At 39.9% G+C, this 19,419-nt stretch overlaps 1 protein-coding gene across 1 annotated transcript; it reads right to left on the bottom strand.

Moving 5' to 3' along the window:
• Positions 1-14,055: 14,055 nt before the first annotated feature.
• On the bottom strand, positions 14,056-15,590 carry LOC310934641 (homeobox protein OTX2-A-like; the record flags this gene model as incomplete). The annotated part of the gene is made up of 3 exons (XM_083898428.1): positions 14,056-14,697; positions 15,097-15,248; positions 15,497-15,590. The coding sequence occupies 3 exons, from the start codon at positions 15,588-15,590 to the stop codon at positions 14,056-14,058; spliced, it is 888 nt and encodes a 295-aa protein (XP_083754554.1).
• Between the last annotated feature and the right edge of the window lie 3,829 nt (positions 15,591-19,419).

Below are 19,419 nucleotides of genomic sequence, written 5' to 3'. Positions count from 1 at the left end.
GTCTCTGTCTCCTGTCACCCTGCTCCATCCTGTAAAAAAAACATTACACACTACTGGAGCTGATTAGGCCATTTTTTTTTTAGTAAATTAAATAAATAAACTGCAGCTTAAAATATCACAGCTAGGGCTTTACGCTGCCTCAGCCCCCATTACTGGTGCTGGACCCCCTGGGAAGAGTTTAACGTCAACAGACCCTTCCTTCTGCAGGGGGTGGAGAGTGGAGGCCCTCCATCACCAACACTACATGTGTGTGTGTGTGTGTGTGTGTGTGTGTGTGTGTGTGTGTGTGTGTGTGTGTGTGTGTGTGTGTGTGTGTGTGTGTGTGTGTGTGTGTGTGTGTGTGTGTGTGTGTGTGTGTGCCACACCAGGGAGTGATTTAGACTATTTTGAGACAAGCAAATAATGCACAGAAAAGTTCGTTAAGGGTCAGTCGTGCAAGTGAGGAGCAAATGGCCCATAATTCGTCGTGTGTGAGGGGGACATAAATGTCAAACAGTGTCCCGCACTTGTTAAAGAGCATATGTTTAATCACCACTGGAGTTTCCCAGGAAATAATAATGAAAAAAAAGCCGTGGATTTTTCGGTGGATTAAATCCTCCGAGCTGAACATTAGAGAAGTGCAGAGTTCAGCTCTTACAGGGGAGAAAAAAAAGGCAAATCACAGAAAGAGAGAGAGATAGAGGGTAAGAATCAGAGGCAGACTGTGATACTGAGGAAGAAAGGCGTCACGTTGCAAGGAAGACAGACTGATAAAAGAAGCGAAAGCCACTGGCAGAGGAGGAGAGAAAAGGGCCCCACAAATTGGCAAAGGGAAATCAGGGTCTCTCTGCTTTGCATTTCATTTACATGGCTGGCCATATCAACCAATCGGATTGGGAGCGGAGCCCGTGGCTTAGGAAGGCGAATAAAGACTCCAAATGCCTTCACTGCTCTCATCCCACTCTCTCATAATACCCTGTCTGCCCTTCTTTTCTCCCCGCTCCCTCTCTTTTCTCTCCCCGCTGTCATAATACCCTTTCTCTTCCCATTCTCTCCTCTCCACCGTGGTGCTATAAGTAGACCCTGTCCGATGTGATAGTGGGATGAGGAGAGGTGAGGAGGAGGGGGGGGAGCCACCCACAAGAAACCAGCAAGAGCTGGAGAATGTGTTTGTGTGTGTGCATTTGTGCTATTTGTGGGTGCATGTGTGTGTTTATGGTGGAGAGGATCTGCCATTTTGTGTTTTTAGTTGTTTTTGTTGTTGTTTGAGGATCATGCAGTGCTCACCTGCACAATGTCGACCATTGACTGAGTACATGCAGACACACAACAGTGAAGAGCAGCTGTGGCCAGTGACAGTCAGTTTTCAGATGAGCTGTAGCCGTTTATCAACACATGAGACGTGGAAAAGCAGCATAAAAGACAAGTGTGTCACACACTGGTGTTTATACTGTTCCACAGACATCAGTCCAAAATCTTCGTTTCCCATCATATATGAAAGTGTTTCCAAGCCATTTGACCCAATTAAAAAATATAAATCACAACAAGAGCAAATTTGTGCATAATATAAAATGTTTTGATACTTTTACGGCCTTTTTTTACTTTTAAGCGTCAGAGTTTCAAAAATGTTACACACTGCTGTTAACATCTAATATTGTTTGGATTATTATCTTTGAATAAGTAAACCACAAAATATTTTTACTGCAAGTGTTTTTCAGTAAGTAAAAAGGCAGGAAATAAATCACAAACACACATCACAGACTCATCTCTGGGTCCCGGTCTCTGTGAATGACTGATGTGATGACAATGAAAGCAGTTTGAAGTTATGCTTTTCCTGCATTCCAGAAATCAGCAACTTTAGACAACATAGGACATTCTAAATCTACGTTTCACTCATCAACCATGCAGGTAAATGAAAATGATATATGGTTCTCCATTGACAAGCCATCACTGCTGAAGAGGCCTAATGTATGGTAATTAATTTGAAAAAAAAAAGCTCTATAATTAATAGAATAATAATTACATAAAGTGGACAATGATTAATTCTGATGGCTATCATGTCCTGTTTGATGCGTAATTGATGCTCTCTTTCTCACACATACACCAAACACAGCAATACAGCCCACTTCCCCTTGAATTAATTTGAATAATGGCATGTAGACACACATTAGAAAAACCCACAAATGACCTCAGGCATTTCTCACAGGAGACATGCAACCACTTAACACTCACACACACATACACACTATATTTTGCGCTTAATTTGTAGTGGGGACCCTCATAGACATAATGCCTTCCCTAGCCTCTTACCCTAACCTTAGCCATCACAACTTAGAGCCTAACCCTAACTTAAATCCAATTCAAACCCTAACCCTAAAAGCAGGTCTTAACCCCCAAAAAGCCCTTTAAAGAAATGAGGACCAGCCAAAATGTCCTCACTTTGCCAAAATGTCCTCACTTTGCCTAAATGTCCTCACTCTGTATGGTTTCATCGATTTTTGGTCCTCAGAGAGCCACAAATATAAGAACACACAGACACACACACACATTTGATGCTTATATTTTGTGCCATATTATGACTATAGTGCACCTAACCTGCGGGAGGAATGTAAAGGCAAACATAATACAAACACTGGCTACACTCATGCTATTCGGAAATTTAAAAAATTGCGTTGTACCTATCGAGGTTGCACAGTGTTTGTATCATGTTAGCCCTACGCTAATGCTAATTGTATCCTCGCTAGCTTACCTTTGAAAACATGTTTCTCCAAGTTAGCTGCAAAGTAGTAGCATGCTAATGAAAAAGAAAAGTGCTCACGTGAATGAACACCTCGTCGTTTCAGTATAACACCATGTTCTGCAGTGAACCGTGTGAAAATGTCTCACCCACCATGAGGACAGCCTCTTCACTCCCAACTCCCCACCCCAGACAGCGCAGCTGCTGCTGATGAGCCGCTGCCTGTAGTGTGATAAATCATCGAAAGTGCATTCAAATTCAAATTCCTCCAAAACATTTGAAAATCATGGATGCACACCATCGGGCCATGCTCAACCCATATCCAAAGTATTAGGGCGATCTAACTAACGCTCATAGATTATTATTAGATTATTAGATAACGGTTTATATATGAGTAGTAAATGGGGAAATGTTTTAATGTCAAGTTATTTGAATTTGGAACAAGGAACTTTCTTCATGGAGTGTGTGCGTGGGTTTACTCCGGATTCTCTTCTTTCCTCCCACAGTCCAAAAACATGCAATATGTGGATTAGGTAAATTCAACACTGTAAATTGACCATAGGTGTGAGTGTAAGCGTGGATAGTTGTCTCTATGTGTCCCTGTGATGGACTGGCGATCTGTCCAGGGTGTACCCCGCCTATCGCCCTATGTCAGCTGAGATTGGCACAGGACCCCCATGCGATCCTCATGTGAAGGATGAAGCGGTGTGTGACACATATGTGTCACCAAATCGTCATATTCGTATGATAAAGCCATCTTACAGGATCTGTGAAATATCTACCTGAGGATGTTATAAGATCTCCATCTGTCCTACTGCCAACAAATCTCACTTCCCCCCCGGAGCAACTTTACTTACTCTTCTTTAGAGCTGACAAAGAAATACAGAGGTCTTATCACTTACAAATGACGGTCCGGGCCTGCTCTGTTGACACAACAGTTGTTTGCAACAATCTACGGCCTGGAGCAGAAACCTTTGCCATTCACTAAGAAAAGTCACAATGCAGAGATTTCTCTAATGGATTGGTGATATAGTGAGGATACAGATGTTTATTTCCCTGCAGAGAACTTCTACACTCTTAGAAATGAGGGTTCCAAAAGGGTCGTTCTACAAGGGCTGAGGTTCTACCTGGAACCATTTGCTTCTGAAAAACCCTTTTTTCAAGGGTTCTTGGTAACACTAATGGTTCCAGTAAGAACCATTTTGATCCAGAGAACCCTTTAAAACACCTTTCCTGAATTAAGGGTTTTTAAAGGGTTCCTGGTGGAATCCTCCAAAATGGTTCCACTTTAAAAAAAGGTTCTACCTAGAGCCAAAAAGGGTTCTCCTATGAGGACAAGCCAAAGAAACGTATATGGTTCTACTTATTTTATTTCAAAGAGTGTACTCCTGAGGTGTAGCTGAAACAATACAATCAAACATCTGAAGTGTAAGCAGCAGCACAATATGGAGAGGTTTTTAATCTAAATGGGACGTTTTCCTGGTTAAAACAATGTTGAATACAATAAAACATTCCACATCGTTATAGCACTCATTCACTCAGTGACATTTCATCACCTGCGTTACAGTCAGCTGAGTCAGATTCATCACTGTCACCTCCCTCCATCATCTTCCACCGACATCCTCATCATCATTTTACTCTGCCCACACACACAGTGCCACTCATTGCCGTTAATCATCAATAACAATACCTTATTTGTCAGGGAGGAATGTTTACAATGGGATGCTCCCACCCCCCCACACGGCGCGTGAGCCCCTCCTCCCCCGACACTACAGTGTGTCTGTGTGCCACCAATTACTGAGCGCAAACTGAATGAGGTCATAACGGGATGGGGTCATTAGCAAAACAAACCCACCGACCCCGTGGGGTAAAAAAAGAGGGCGAGGTAGATGAGGATCGGCCTCCAGTCGAGTCCCCCCCCCCCCAAAAAAAAACATCCTTCACCGTCGCTGTATTTAAGTTACAGCCCGAAGGCTTCATCATACTCTTCAGAGTGTTAAACACGTGGTTCAACTTTTCATTTCACATCATTTTAACTGAGTTTAATTTAAAAACAGATGGCGGACGCGCAGTGAGTTACCTCATGCAAACAAAACAAGTGTTAATGTGCTGGCTGCTCGATTTACATGCGGGTAACCAATGACTCTAAACGATGTTTGTACTTCATTAGTGGTCAGGATATGTTTTGTTTTTTACTGTATATTATTATGTAAAATCTTTACGCCAATGCATCTTCAAAAATCCTTGATCATTATACTTTTCTTTCTATAAATCGTCAGAGGAAACCTACTTGTTTTCTGTTTTTGCTGTTTTTACCATCTGAGTGTTTATTCCCTTTGCTATTTTGTCAAATCTTTTATGGAAAAAATCAATTATTTATATAGAAATTAAATGATGGGTGCTGGTTCCTGCAGCACAGGTTGAAAAAGTCATATTTTCAGTCTCTAAATTCTGTATTGCAAGATATAAAATAAATGTTTAATAAAATATATGAATAAATGCAGAAAATTATTTACACTAGATTAGGGAACACATATTCACTATTAACTAGGTGCTTGCTCGCATACTAGCCCTTTATTAGTAATCATTAAGGACATTTTAACACCTTAGTCTACATAACCTTATTCTACCTCTATTAAGACATGAATTAAGATTTTTCCTACATAAGGTGTTAATACTTGCTTAATATTGACTAATAAAGGACTAGTATGCTACGTATATGCATGTTAGTAATCACCTAGTTAATGGTGAATATATGTTCCCTAATCTAAAGTGTTACCAAATGATTTAGTTCACTTAAAAATATCCAATCCAACTTTATTTATAAAATACTTTAAAGACAACACAGTTGGCCAAAGTGCCACAAATCTCTTGTGTACAGATTTACTGGAGTCTTTTGTGTGGCCTTTTAATATCACATGAGAAGAAGCTACTTGTTTGTGTTTATGTCGTCCACGCTGCTCTTGTTCTTGTTATCGTTAATAATGCTGTTTTTATCTTTTGTGGACCTAAGTTGGTCGCGTGTTGGTTTCTGACGTCACTGTGTTTTTATGGTTCAAAAGTAGGACAGCAGATCTGTCTGTGGGTCACAGAGGAGCAGACGTGACACACACACACACACACATATACACACACACCATGCAAAAAAAAAACAAGTGCAGTCTTTGGTGTCATAAGCTTTCTATGACAAACACATATAGAGATTAATAATCCGGCCTACAGTCTGTGCCACCTGCACCAGTTCACATGGATGTAAATGTCATCTGCTGTTTCATGGACGGCGTCTGAAGCCATTATTTCCCAAACTATGAAAATATTGAAGATGCTCAAAGTGATTAGTGATGAGACTCAGTGTCTCGCATGTATGTATGTGTGTCCTTTGTTGTCCAAGGGCATATTTGTGTTTGTGTATCTCCATTGTGACGCGTGTAATCCGCGTGCTCTCTAATCCCAGAGCAGGTGGTCGGGCGTGTGGCGACTGCGGGGGTGCAGAGAGGGCACACTCCTCCTGCTCACATATATGATTGATCCACAGACCCAGAAACGGGTCCGTGTTTGCTCCACATTCTGAGGACACACACACACACACACACACACACACACACACACAGTCTGGTACAGGACCTGTCACTGGACAGCGATCTCCACAGGGAAACACGTGCCAGCATCTTCCGCCCTCCCCTCCCTCAGCACCATAACACAGAGCTCACTGCTGCACTTAACAGGTGGGCCGAGGCGAGGCGAGGCAGGACGGGGGGAGAGAGAGAGAGACATCTGTCAACAAACTCTGCATCCGTCCTCCTCTCCTGCTCGGTACCTTTCCATCTGCCCAGCGAGCAGAGAGACAGAGCGAGGAACAAGGTCAATAACGCAGTGGAAATCAGGAGGCTGTTGTTGTTATTGTTGTTGTTGTGAGGCCTCTGTGTGTGTGTGCGACAGTGTCCCACTTATTATCTCCATTTGTAGCAGAGATGAAGTCTCCGTCTGTGGTTTCATGAGATTTTCCTACACCGTACTGCAGGACTGTTGCGTGATGTGCAGCAGGAGGCCTCTTGACCTGTGATCTTTGTAGTAACAGCTGTACAGGAGAGGTTTGGCAGTTGAGTTTTGCTCTCGGCGAGCTGTTGGCACCGATGTGACTTTATTAAGCGATGTTTTGTTTCATGACATCGCTGGGATTGTGTGTATTTTAACAGGAAACTATTGTGGCCTCTTTGGAGGGCGGCCATGACGGAAGTAAACAAGCAAGTTTTGTTGAACATGTATGTTAGATACAACAGATACCACAGATGTGATGGTTGTTTATATTCACAGATCAATACAAACATCTTAGACGCTGCTGCATGATACAATCCTCCAATATTCATTCATATTGCTTATATTGTTTGCCTAAGTATGGATTAATATACTACTACTCGTTTGCTGTTTACATGATTGAAGTAATGCTAATAAACTTTATTTGTATAGCACTGTTCATACAGCTCAATGTGCTTCACAGTAAAAGGAAAATAAAAATTGAAAAAGCAAATACAACAATAGGACACAGCACAGGATGGAATGAAATAAGAAAAGGCTAGAGTCAAGAGGTTACAACCCTGATTTAACTCTGAAATAAAACAGTATGCAAATAAATCAGTATATAAATACAACACAGGGTGGATAAAGATAGGAAAAGGCTGGTGTCAATAGGTTAAAACCCTAGCTGTTTTAACTTTAAAATAAGATAAAAATGCAAATAAAACACAACACAGGGTGCAATAAAAGGAGCTAGTTGAATGCTAGAGTAAAAAGTGTTAAGTCTTCTTTTAAAAATAGACTGAATTGAGGTGTAAATATCATACATATATATATAATGTGTGCCACTAATGATTATTCTCAATATAAATGAATTAATTGTGGAAAGATGTGATCCATAAATGAGCAGAAAATTATGGAAAAAAAATATCGATCAGTGTTTCCCCGGCCCTCAAAATGATGTGAGAAGCTGAACTTGTTTTATTTAAAAAGAAACCGTCAATGTATATACACTGATTATGAAAAATTTACATTTAAGCATTTAGCAGACGCGTTCATCCAAAGCCACAGGAGATATTTAGCATATAATTTAGTTTTTCTCTAAAACTAGATCACACACTTTGCTGAAGGTGTTTTTTTATTTTTTCTTATTTTATTGAGATCCTCTTGTCTCTCTCCGTGACCTCCGCCCCACGTGTTCCATATATAGGAGGATCCTCTACAAACCTGACCTCAAACCCTTTTAGCTTCGGCTTATAGACATAAATTTGACCATTAAATGGATGTAATCTGTTATTACAACATCTCCCTTTTCCTCTTATAAGGAGATTTATGTTTTGTTTTCATCCCTGTGCTCTGAAGGGCAGAAGTGGTCTGTTGGCTGAATGTCCAGTGTTGACATAATCCTGGGTTGTAAGGCCCTGTTTTGGATGAAAAAAAAAACTTTATATAAAGCATTAATTCTTTAATGGCCCATCTTTTTTTTTTTACATATGCTGGATTTTTAAATCTGTAATCAGCTTTATGCTCTATGCCTGTGTGTATATTATGGAATAACAATATCCTGGCTTTATTTGGCTTCAGACATATGGTGCAGACGCTCACAGCTCAAATCGTCACTTTAATGTTAAATTCATTACTTGTGTGTGTTTTATAAGAGGTTTGCTCACATTCATAACAAGCTGCATTTGGGAACGACTTAATCCCAGTTATACTTGATTAGATTAACGCACATATTATGATACACATCAGATATACTATAAGGCATTTGCTCCTAATCTTTGGAGGGTTTTATTTATTGCAAAAGCAGTAAATATATATACAATATATTTTTTCAAAAAACAACACCTTGATTATTATAAGGAAATTACCTCTTAAAAAAGCAAGTTAATGTAAATCTACGGTATATGATAATTCTATTTACATGACTATAAGACAGTAATGAACACTGTTGGCCAGTTTCCATTCATTACTTGACTTTTTGCATCACATACATGTAGACACTGCTGTTTTTTACCTGATTCGACTCATTTGCATGCCAATGATTTCCTTTAACATATTCTTAGTTATCGTTGGCCTGAGAGCCTTTTCAGCGGAGCGGTGATTAGCTGTGGCCCTTTATCACGTTTGTAAATGAGTCCCTCCTCTTCCATGTTGTTGTATTTACATCATTGTCGGCCACACAAAAACACAGATGCAATAATGGTCCCGTCGCTGAATATGAAAGGAGAGACATTTCCATTTGCCAGGAAAAACAAATTTGCGGAGCAGAAAATGTGGCTAAAAAAAATGTGAAATGTGGTTCTGTGTCGATCAGCTAAACTCTTAGAAATAAGGGTTCCAAAAGTGTTCTTCTACAAGGGCTGAGGTTCTACCTGGAACCATTTGTTTTTCAAGGGTTCTTGGTAACACTAGTGGTTCCAGTAAGAACCGTTTTGATCCAGGGAACCATTTTAAAACCTGAATAAAGGATTTTAAAAGGGTTCTTGGTAGAACCTTTTTATAAAGGTTCTGCCTGGAGCCAAAAAGGGTTCTCCTATGAGGACAAGCCGAAGAACCTTATATGGTTCTACTTAGCACTTTTATGTAAGAGTGTATGACGCAAATGTTGTTTGTTCCTTTTTTTATTATACTTCTGAAACATAAAGTATGGATTATGAATAAATACAACAGTAACATTTATGATTTTAAAGAAACACTTCAGTTTAACAGCATTTTTAATTTATTTTGAAAATTTTAAAAAAGAGTTTTAACCTCTCGATTCTCGCTTTTTCCTGTTTTATTCCACCTTGTGTTGTATTTTACTGTTTATTTGCATCTTTTGTTTTATTTCAAAGTTAAAACAGGGTTTTTACTTTTCTGACTTTAGATTTTACCCTTTCCCTTCCATTGTGTTTTATTGTTGCTTTATTTGCTTGATTTTCCTTTTATTGTGAAGTAATTTGAGCTGCAATCCTTGCCTGAAAGGTGCTATACAATAAAAACTTGTTATCATCACTCTAGAATAAAGCATTTTAATAAAAAAAACAAAAGCACATTTATAATGCAGCTGCATGTATTTTAAAACAGTTTAGAGTGATTTAAGTTACATTACATTAGTCTGTAACAGGGACACAGAGGGTCACCAAACAACCGCCAGTCTGACCCGAGTACAGAAACACTATTGTCTCCTTCATCTTGAAATGAGATTCAGTGACTTGTTGTTGCAGATGAATTATGTATGTGTTGATATGTGACGGACGAGGTCTCTGTGGGAATGTAGGACACGCACTTATGCATAACAATAGTCTTCAGTTGCATTCTCACCGACAAATTTGCTGAATATCTCCAGTGTCCTTCTCTCCATGAAAGGGAAAGAAGTCTCTTCGGTTTGTCTTGTGCTCGTGGTTAAACGCAGCTGCAGACAAAATCAGCTCCATATCATCACTTCACCAAACGGCCGTTAGACTGTATTCAAACGTGGACGAGTGTCACCTTGTTGTTTCCCATAAACATTCACTCATCCTTCATTGTTAGGACAGTGTGAGTCATAGCGTTTGGTTTATATTTAAATCCTGCTCTGTTTGTTTAAACCGTTCTTTCTCGTATAATCGTATAAACATCTGCTGGTGTTTCGTGTCATTCTTTCATCTTTGGAGACAATAATTGGCATGTTAGTGTGTTCATTTTGGATTTACATACAGTTCACTTCAGTTATTACACAACAAATGACAATGTGTAATGAATATGAATCACAATGAATGGAATCTGTATGGCATTTTGTTCAGGTTGTTGTGAGTTTGGGTTTTTGAGTTAAAATTGTTTATATGTCTACATTTGCAGTAATTTTATAAACTCTGGGCTCAGATAGATAGATAGATAGATAGATAGATAGATAGATAGATAGATAGATAGATAGATAGAAAGATAGATAGATAGATAGATAGATAGATAGATAGATAGATAGATAGATAGATAGATAGATAGATAGATAGATAGATAGATAGATAGATAGATAGATAGATAGATAGATAGATAGATAGATAGATAGATAGATAGATATCTTAAAGTGTAAATAAATGAAAGAAGAGAAGAAGCAACATATACTGCCTTCCATTTTCCACTCAGAGTTTAGTATCTAGTATATATAAAGTAAGTGAAGAATAAAAGTAAAATACTACAAAAAGTAATGATAAAGATGAGTAATAAACAACAACAACAAAAAAACAGCTATAGAGACTGACATTTTGGGTCTTATTCAGATGCAACCTATTAAATTAAATATATTGTTATTAACGGTTCAGTGTGTTAAATCTGGCTAAAATTATTTTTTTTGGGCAGAAATTCAATAAAGTAGCTAGTGTACAATCACCTCTATGAACATATATATACATTCATATACCATTATGGATCACCATGTTTAAGGATTAAAATAAAACATCTTAGAGCTCTGATGTTAACTGAAGGATATACACATTAATAAAGATGAATAAAGATGAATACATTATAGAAGGTGCAACATGCAACTTTACAGACTTTACAGCACTTTTGAGACATATGGGGAGTTGTGTAGTTATAGTAATAAAAGGCATATTTGACCTTTGTTGCTGTAATATTTTTGTGTAAAAAGAAAAAAAAAAAAGATGCTGCAGAAGTAATAAGTCTGTGAGCCTCTGTGGTGGGAGATGGTGACGCTCCTGTTCTTCCATACAGCAGCAGCTTCAGGCGGATCTCACGGATCCTCTCTCTCTCTCTCTCTCCGCCGTCGGGGGAACCCTGAATATCCCTGGCCGCGGTTTAGTGGAGCCTCTTGGGGGAAAGCAGAGCCTCAAGGCGCCGGTCGACAAAATGTGCGGTCGCTTCGGCCAAGAGAAGGAGAGCGAGAGAGAGAGAGGGTTTCCGAGCCTCTGCTTTATTGTTTACCATCGTCACATGCGATGAGAGGATTAATGAAGCGCGTCTGCAGGATCCATATGCGCCCTTTAGTGTCGCTTGTGCTTAATTAAAACCGAATGGATACTACCGGGGGCCCCCGGGGGCCCCTGCTGCAGGAGGAGACACTCAGGCCTGTGTGTGTGTGTGTGTGTGTGTGTGTGTGTGTGTGTGTGTGTGTGTGTGTGTGTGTGTGTGTGTGTGTGTGTGTGTGTGTGCTCTGCTCTCTGCAGACATACAGTCCATTACTGGGCCTCTTCAAGAAAGTTTTTATATGACTTTGTAATATGACATCAGGGAAAATTAAGCTTTAAGTAACAAAAAGGATTTCTAATTTTTTTTAAATTATTTTATTTAAAATTTAACACATGGATCAGTCCAGAAATACTGATACGTTCCCTCATATGTTCATGCAACACTAAATGTATATAATTATGCGTTATTCGTTTATTTTACTATATTATTTGCAACTAAGGATTATTTCCATAATCATTCATGTGCCAATATTATTTTTATGATTAGTCAAGTAATCGTTTGGTAGAAAATTGTGAAGAATCATTGTTTTCAAACTATTCCGTTATAATAATGTTTTTTTTTTTGTCTTTAATAAATTATAAAAAAAATAAAATAAAAAAACACTGATACCGATGAATCATGATCAAAATAGTCGATAATTGATTAATCGAGTAATCGTTTCAGCCCTATTATATGGACAATACAAACTGATGAATGACTAATTACTGCTGCCTCCTTCTTTTCTGTTTTATTTTGTTAACGACATTTAAGAATACACTTATAGTCTCCACCTTTTTTTAAGTTTTTATTTTATGTTATTCTCGTGTGTCCGTTTGTTGTGTGTGGTCCTGCGTGGACTGAGCGTGATTTAATAGAGCGCAGACCTCAGACAGTCGTCATCTGTGTGTTGTCAGCCATAATGGGCGCTAATTGGAGGGTCAAATGCGCAACAAAGCCGTTCAACGGCAGCAAAAAGTCACGCCCGGAGTTTTGAAGGACCCTGGTGACGTCACACGTCACATCCTAATTAGACAGATAGCACGAGCCCAAATATACTCTTCCTCTTCTTCATCCTCAATCCAGGAACCTCTTCTGTCTCCTCTTATATGTGACTGATGACAGTAAAATCTTAAAATAATAATAAATATAAATGATCAATGAAGTAACATTTAATTGTAGGCTGTTTTTTAGTGTTTCTGAGCAACACTTGTTTTTCTGCTGTTGTTTTGTCTCTGGAGAAACAGAGCTTATATCCGCGTGTGAACTGGCCGCCAATAATAATAATAAAAAGAAAGAAAAAAAAAGTTGGGATTATCCTCTCTTCATGAGCTGGGATTAACAGAGCTCCCTCAGAAGTCACATTCCTGGTCGTGGCAGTAAGAGTGGAGGGGGAAAATAGACATTTCTGAGATTATCACCAGTCATTTAATTTAAAGTGGGTCAAGATGGTTTGTGGGTGAAATGAAGTGTTTGTGTTGTGTACAAAAAAAAGGATCAAACACAGAAGATGCATAGTTGTATAAGGTCATGTGGTCTTTATTGTTATTTACTGTGTTTGTGGCCTTTTTCACTGCATTGTACAGCTCACATGGACCCATGTATATACCTGCTGCTGCTGCTGCTGCTGTTGGCTTCATTTACCCTGTACGTCCTATTATTCCACTCAACTATAACACGTTCTCATCATAATAATAATTTATCATTTAGACTAACATATGGAGATTAAGAAAAAAAAAATGATGGGAGATCAAATTCACAGATGGATGAAGTACAAATAATCACAATTTATTAATAAAAAAAACAAAATACTAACACAAGGGGGAAAATGAATAATCCATAACACACACACACACACGGAGACGTTTATGAGCACACGCACACGGACTGATTGTCTCTTATAACTAGTCTTAAACATCGTTCTCATAAATTAAATAGTGCATCCAGGTTCATGTCAGAGCTCTTTCTCACACACACACACACACACACACACACACCCTTTGATCACAGAGGCCCATCATCATGTGCCAGCAAAAACTTAAAAAGACAAGAGAGAGAGAGGGGAGAGTCTTTAAGGAGCTTAGAGAAGAAACCCTGACCTATTCCTCACAAACTCAGCCCACTTGGATCTTTCGCTCTCTTGATCCTTTTTTCCCTCCCTTCCTTTGTTTTGGTGAACACATTTTGTTCCATGTCCTTGATCAAAGTTGGGGGAGAATTCACTCTGAATGTTCAATAAGTTATTCGCCCAACGAGTGAGACAACCGGCTGTCAGCCCGAGGTAGAAGTGAGGGCCTGTGAGGACAGACTCCACACTTGCTGGCTTCTCCCCCTCGCATGTGTGCAGTTTGTGGAAATGTCCCTTTATTTATTTTAATTATTATTATTTTTTAGCCCCCTTCTCACAACACTTGAAATTTCCAAGCCGCCTGGTCTTTGTAATCCAAACAGTCTGTGTTGAAATTGAACTTCCATGAAGAGGCTGTTTGGTCTTTATAGTCCAGACAGTCTGCGGCGCCGCTGAAGCCGAGCCCTGCTGCTCCGTACGCCGACGAGGAGAGCGAGGACGCCGGGCTCAGGTGGCTGGACACCCCGCTGCTGCCCATGGGGCTCATGGCGGCGCCCGCAGCGGAGAGCTGGTGGTGCATAGGCGAGAGGTACGAGCCGCAGTCCATCCCGGTGAAGTAGGAGGAGGAGCCCGTGTAGCCTTGGCTGTAGCCGGACGCCTGGGTGTAGGTCAGGGGGTAAGAGCGCTGCATGCAGGAGGAGGAGGAGGAGGTGGAGGAGATGGAGGAGAGAGGGTCAGAGAGCGGGGAGATGGAGGCCGGACTCCAGATGGACACCGGCGCTGCGCTGCTGCTCACAGCCGGGAGCGAGGTGCTCGAGGGCGGCGTGAACTGGCCGCTGGCTCCGCTCTCTGAGCTGGCTTCTCTGAGCGGAGAGCATTTCTTTTTCACCGGCCTGTTCACAGGTTTGCTCTGCGCTCCGCTCTGAGTCTGCTGGGCCTGCTGGCGATGCTTGGCCCGCCGGTTTTTGAACCACACCTGAAGTGGAAAAAAATACACATTTTATTATATAATCCAGCAACTGTTTTCATTCAAATTGCATGCAGGATATTAAAGAGAAATATCAAACTCAATTTAACGAAACTAATAAAACAATACTGAATGGTGGGCACACAATTCAATCTTAATTTGCATATTTCTTGCATATATTATTTCAAACATTTAATTGTAGACCAACAGTTCACAAAATAGTATATTTTCCAAATCACATTATTTATAATGTGTCAATCTATAAAGGATTATCTGAAATTATAGGCTTTTATTTTGGGAGTCAGCAAACTGAATCAACAGTGCACTGTTCCTCCTCTCGTGGACAAAACTACAATAATCAACCTTGCATAAATATAATATATAGTTAAATGATGTGTGGAGTCTCACCTGCACTCTGGACTCGGGCAGGTTGATCTTTAAGGCCACCTCCTCTCTCATGAAGATGTCAGGGTACCGAGTTTTGCCGAACAGATTCTCCAGCACGTCGAGCTGAGCCCGAGTGAAGGTGGTTCTCTCTCTCCTCTGTTTGCGAGGGGTTCCTGCGGGGTGACAAGAGAAGATTAGCGCGTGTTTATGGAAGGGAAATCACAGAATACGACTTTATTATAGCGTCTAGTCCACATTTTAAATAACTTTTTTTGTTGCAAGACAGTACTGCCAAATATCGGACATTAAGAGACTAATTTGAATGTTTTTCTAATAAATAATACACATAAACATAAAATAATTGGAGTGATTTTCTAGATCATAAACAACCAAATAAACATTTGTCATGTTTGAACCATACCGTGGTATCCCATTGAAGGATGCACCAGATCCACTCCTGAGGATAAGCTCAGTCCGTTCACAGTGTACGGCGGCTGCTTCATATAGGACATCATACTGGCGGCCGTGTGTGTGTGTGTGCGCAAAAAAAAAAAAGAATCGGGAAGAAAATTGGGTGGATTAATCCTTTAGCGTCTCGATAAAGATGATAAAAAATCAACCTGGAGCAGGAAACACAACAAAACAGGAGGAGAAAAAATGGGGTAAAGTTTGAGATTGGATCTTTTCTTATGCGTCCGCTGGATTTTACGCGCAGCCTTTTACGCACACGCTGATGCGTTCACATGAGAAGTGGGCGTCCACGGGGCTCGCGCGGCTCTTAAAGGCGAGTGGAGGACCCCCAGCTGTCCCTGCTGCTGGACCCACGATGCTCTGTCTGGCTGACAACCGTTTACGCCATCACCCCCCCCCCCCTCCTCCTCCTCCTCCTCCCTCACATACACACTAACTGCTCCTCTAACCCCGCCCACACCACCTCCTCCTCCTCCTCCTCTCGTCGCTGCCACCAAAAACAAAACATTGTCGTTAAAATGCGCACACACTCGCTATGGGCCCCAACCGGGCTCTCAATTAACATACCCACAGGTTATAGGCGAAGCTGATTGGAGGCCATTTGCAGAAACAAAGGCCACTGTTGACGGATAAGTAATGCTGATAACAATGGACTTCAGGGGCCAAACAAAGAGGCCAATACTGCAAACTGAGCGCTCATTGAAAAACAACCGAGCATCTTCATTTCTATATCTCCATGCCCTTTGTTTGTTTCCACTTAAACCCTTGTACATTCAAATGTAACGACATTAAAATGCGAGGGACAACTTTGGCGAGTAATTAGAAACATTCCCGTTAAGTGAAGGCTTCACTCACTCACATTCACTCACTCACGGACTGACTCTGCTCAGGGCGAGTCCCCCCCCCCCCCCTCCTTCACTAATGAATTGCTCCCGGTAATTAGATTTGGAAGGTGAGAATATCGAGAAGTGTTGATTAGAGAGGGGGGCACTTAATCTTAATCTAAACAAACAAGGAGATGGTGCACTAAATTTGTCCCGATAAAGCTTTTGGAGTAAAGAAAAACAATAATAACAACAAGAGCAACAAGCAAAAAACAATTTACAGGAAAACACATTACATTCAAATATTTAGGTCAATTGTGCAAACATTTTGAAAACATTGAACAAACTAAATTAAAGTGCATGGAAGTGTGTGGAGTAAACGTTTAATGAGTAAATTAGTACAAAACAATAACAATTGTATTATATTGAGGGATTATTTAAATAGTGTAGTATTACTAAAATAATAAAGCAACGATTGAAACAACATAACATTAGGCCCCGGTCTAATAATATGCACCTAAATGATGCTATTACATACAATTCAGTCTGTATAATCCTAATTATGTGATAAAATAAATGTGTTATGAGTTATAATGTTCGCAATTTGCGAAAATAAATTACAGAATTTTATATTAAGTGCACTAGAAATTGCACTATTTATGTTGGCTTTAAACCATCAAATAAATATGTTAAACATGACCTTATTAATTATCATTATTATTATTATAACAATTAATTATAATAATGGCCCTAGCTTTTCGTATTCGTTTTTTCTGCTTGTGATAGCTAATTAGTCTATAATCTGTAATCTGGGCTTGTCCCAACGTCTTCCACAGACGCCTACCTGTAGAATAAGAAGTTCCCATGAGCGCGCGCTGCCCCGCGTGCTCCCCCCGTGTTTTTATATACAGCCAATAACGGATTCTCCTCAACTCAATCTGTCACTTTTTTTCCTTTCCACCCTTACCCCCCCTACACATCCGCTCAATAATAAATACCCTGCCTGGTGGTCATTAATTATTATTGGCTACAAGAGATTTTTTTTTTTTTCTGTAAGAAATTAACGAGATAATCCGTACGGCACGCGCTGGCCTGATTACAGGACGCCAGCCACGACTCCGCATTCAGGCCTCGTTAATTTTCTGCGTCACAAAAATAAAACAAAGACTGGCATTGTGTTTATCAGACCAGCTGACTGCCAGACAACCCCCCCCCCCCCCCCCCCCCCCACACACACACAACAAGCAACCACTTTCCCAAACTGACACATGTACATCTTTTATTATTATGATTACTATTATTAATAATATTCATAGCATATATATATATATATAGCATTTTTATTTTCTTTATTCGAATATCGCAAAGCACATTATAATATTACATTTAAGTGAAAAGGGTTAAATAAAACATTTATAAGCAGCAAATAAGATTTTAGACAATAAAATAATAAATATGCGCTTCCAGCGTTGACACTAACACACACTTATATAGTTATAGTCTATGTTAAAAATTATGTAAAGTTGAAAACATGCCTCGCTGTCCTGTTATTAATCGGTCGAATGCTCCTCAGCTCCAGGGAGAGAAAAGTTTGCTTTCAAACACGCCTCCCTAATTATCTGCTCCCCCCTCACTCACTCCATCACTGTCTGTCTGTCTGTCTGTCTGCTGCAGCTTCACCAGCCGATATATAAACATCATCAACACTATTCTGATTTTTTTTTTTTTTTACAGAATATAAATAAGTCACTTACTTGTCTTTTTAAAACGCCTCTCTCCAGCAGAAACAGAGTGGTTCTGCTCAACCAACGCGGCCTTGATTAGTTTCCTCCAGGTTTAAGCTCGTTGGATGCGGATAATTCTGAAAGATGCTGAGTATTTATGCAGAGAGAGAGAGAGAAGAGAGAGAGGGAGAGAGAGGGAGAGATGTGCAGCAGAGGTGTGACAGAGCTGGAGAAAAGTGTCCTGCTGGTGCCAAACATCAGCTCCAAAGCATCACTGTTTCCTCTGATGATACAGAACTAACACAGGCTGTGTGATCCAACAGCCTTCAAACAGTATACATCACTCTAATGATATATTTCAGCAGTGTTACTACATTTTATTTATATTTTTTCTCATTTATTTGTGCAAGCAGGGACATAAATTGATTGTATGTATGGAGAACAAGGTCAAATAAAAATGACAAGGGGAAACAGCTCGGGTCATGTTCCAGTTAATGAAGACAGATGACTTTATTTATAGGGACCACAGGTTTCAAAAGTGCTTAAGGGACAGAAAAGTTAGACTTAAATTCACATAAAAACCCTTGAAAAGTTTAATTATAGGCCATAACACGACAATTTCATAATTCAACAATTCCACAATTTAAATAGCACTAAAGAAAAAACATGTCACATATCACCACAAGAAAACTGGTGAAGCTGCTTTTTGAAAACATATCTTTTTAATTTTACTTATAAAAGGGTTGATTTGATCTTTTATCACTGTTACTGCTTTTCTTTGTTTTGTTGATGAAGTGTTGTGTTTTTAACTGTTAAATTGTTTCTAATATTGCTTTGTTCAAGCACTTTGGGCTGCAGTCGTGTATGAAAGGTGCTCTATAAATAAAGATTATTACTGTTATTATTTCTTATTTCTCTGCACAGGCCTGCTGCTCTAAAGGAGTCCGAGGCTGCAGCTGTGTTTGCTGTGTGTGCCGTTGTTCTGTCAGAATAAGCTGAGCCAGCAGAACTGAAGCACTGTTTCAAAGCAATAACTTCTCTGGGGGATCTGTCACGGATTGAGAGTGTGTAACCCTGTAAAGGAGATTTGAGGGAAGGCAAGAAAAAAAAAAAAAATAGACGAGACGGTGCCACCCCCCACTGTATACACCCACCACCGTCGCCATAACTACCACCACCATCCGGCACCTGTGTGTGCAGTTTACCAAAAAAATGTCTCTTATGAACCACTTGGGCATGTATTAACTTTTTAATGCTGTTTTTTACCTGATCTTATAACCTCAGTTTAGGACTATAGTACTATTTTCTGTGGTGGATTAAGTGAT

This window comes from Microchirus variegatus (genome assembly GCF_963457635.1).
Source record: "Microchirus variegatus genome assembly, chromosome: 12".
NCBI lineage: Eukaryota > Metazoa > Chordata > Actinopteri > Pleuronectiformes > Soleidae > Microchirus > Microchirus variegatus.
The sequence above is the reverse complement of the archived record's forward strand: the minus strand, read 5'-3'. Positions and strand labels throughout refer to the sequence as shown.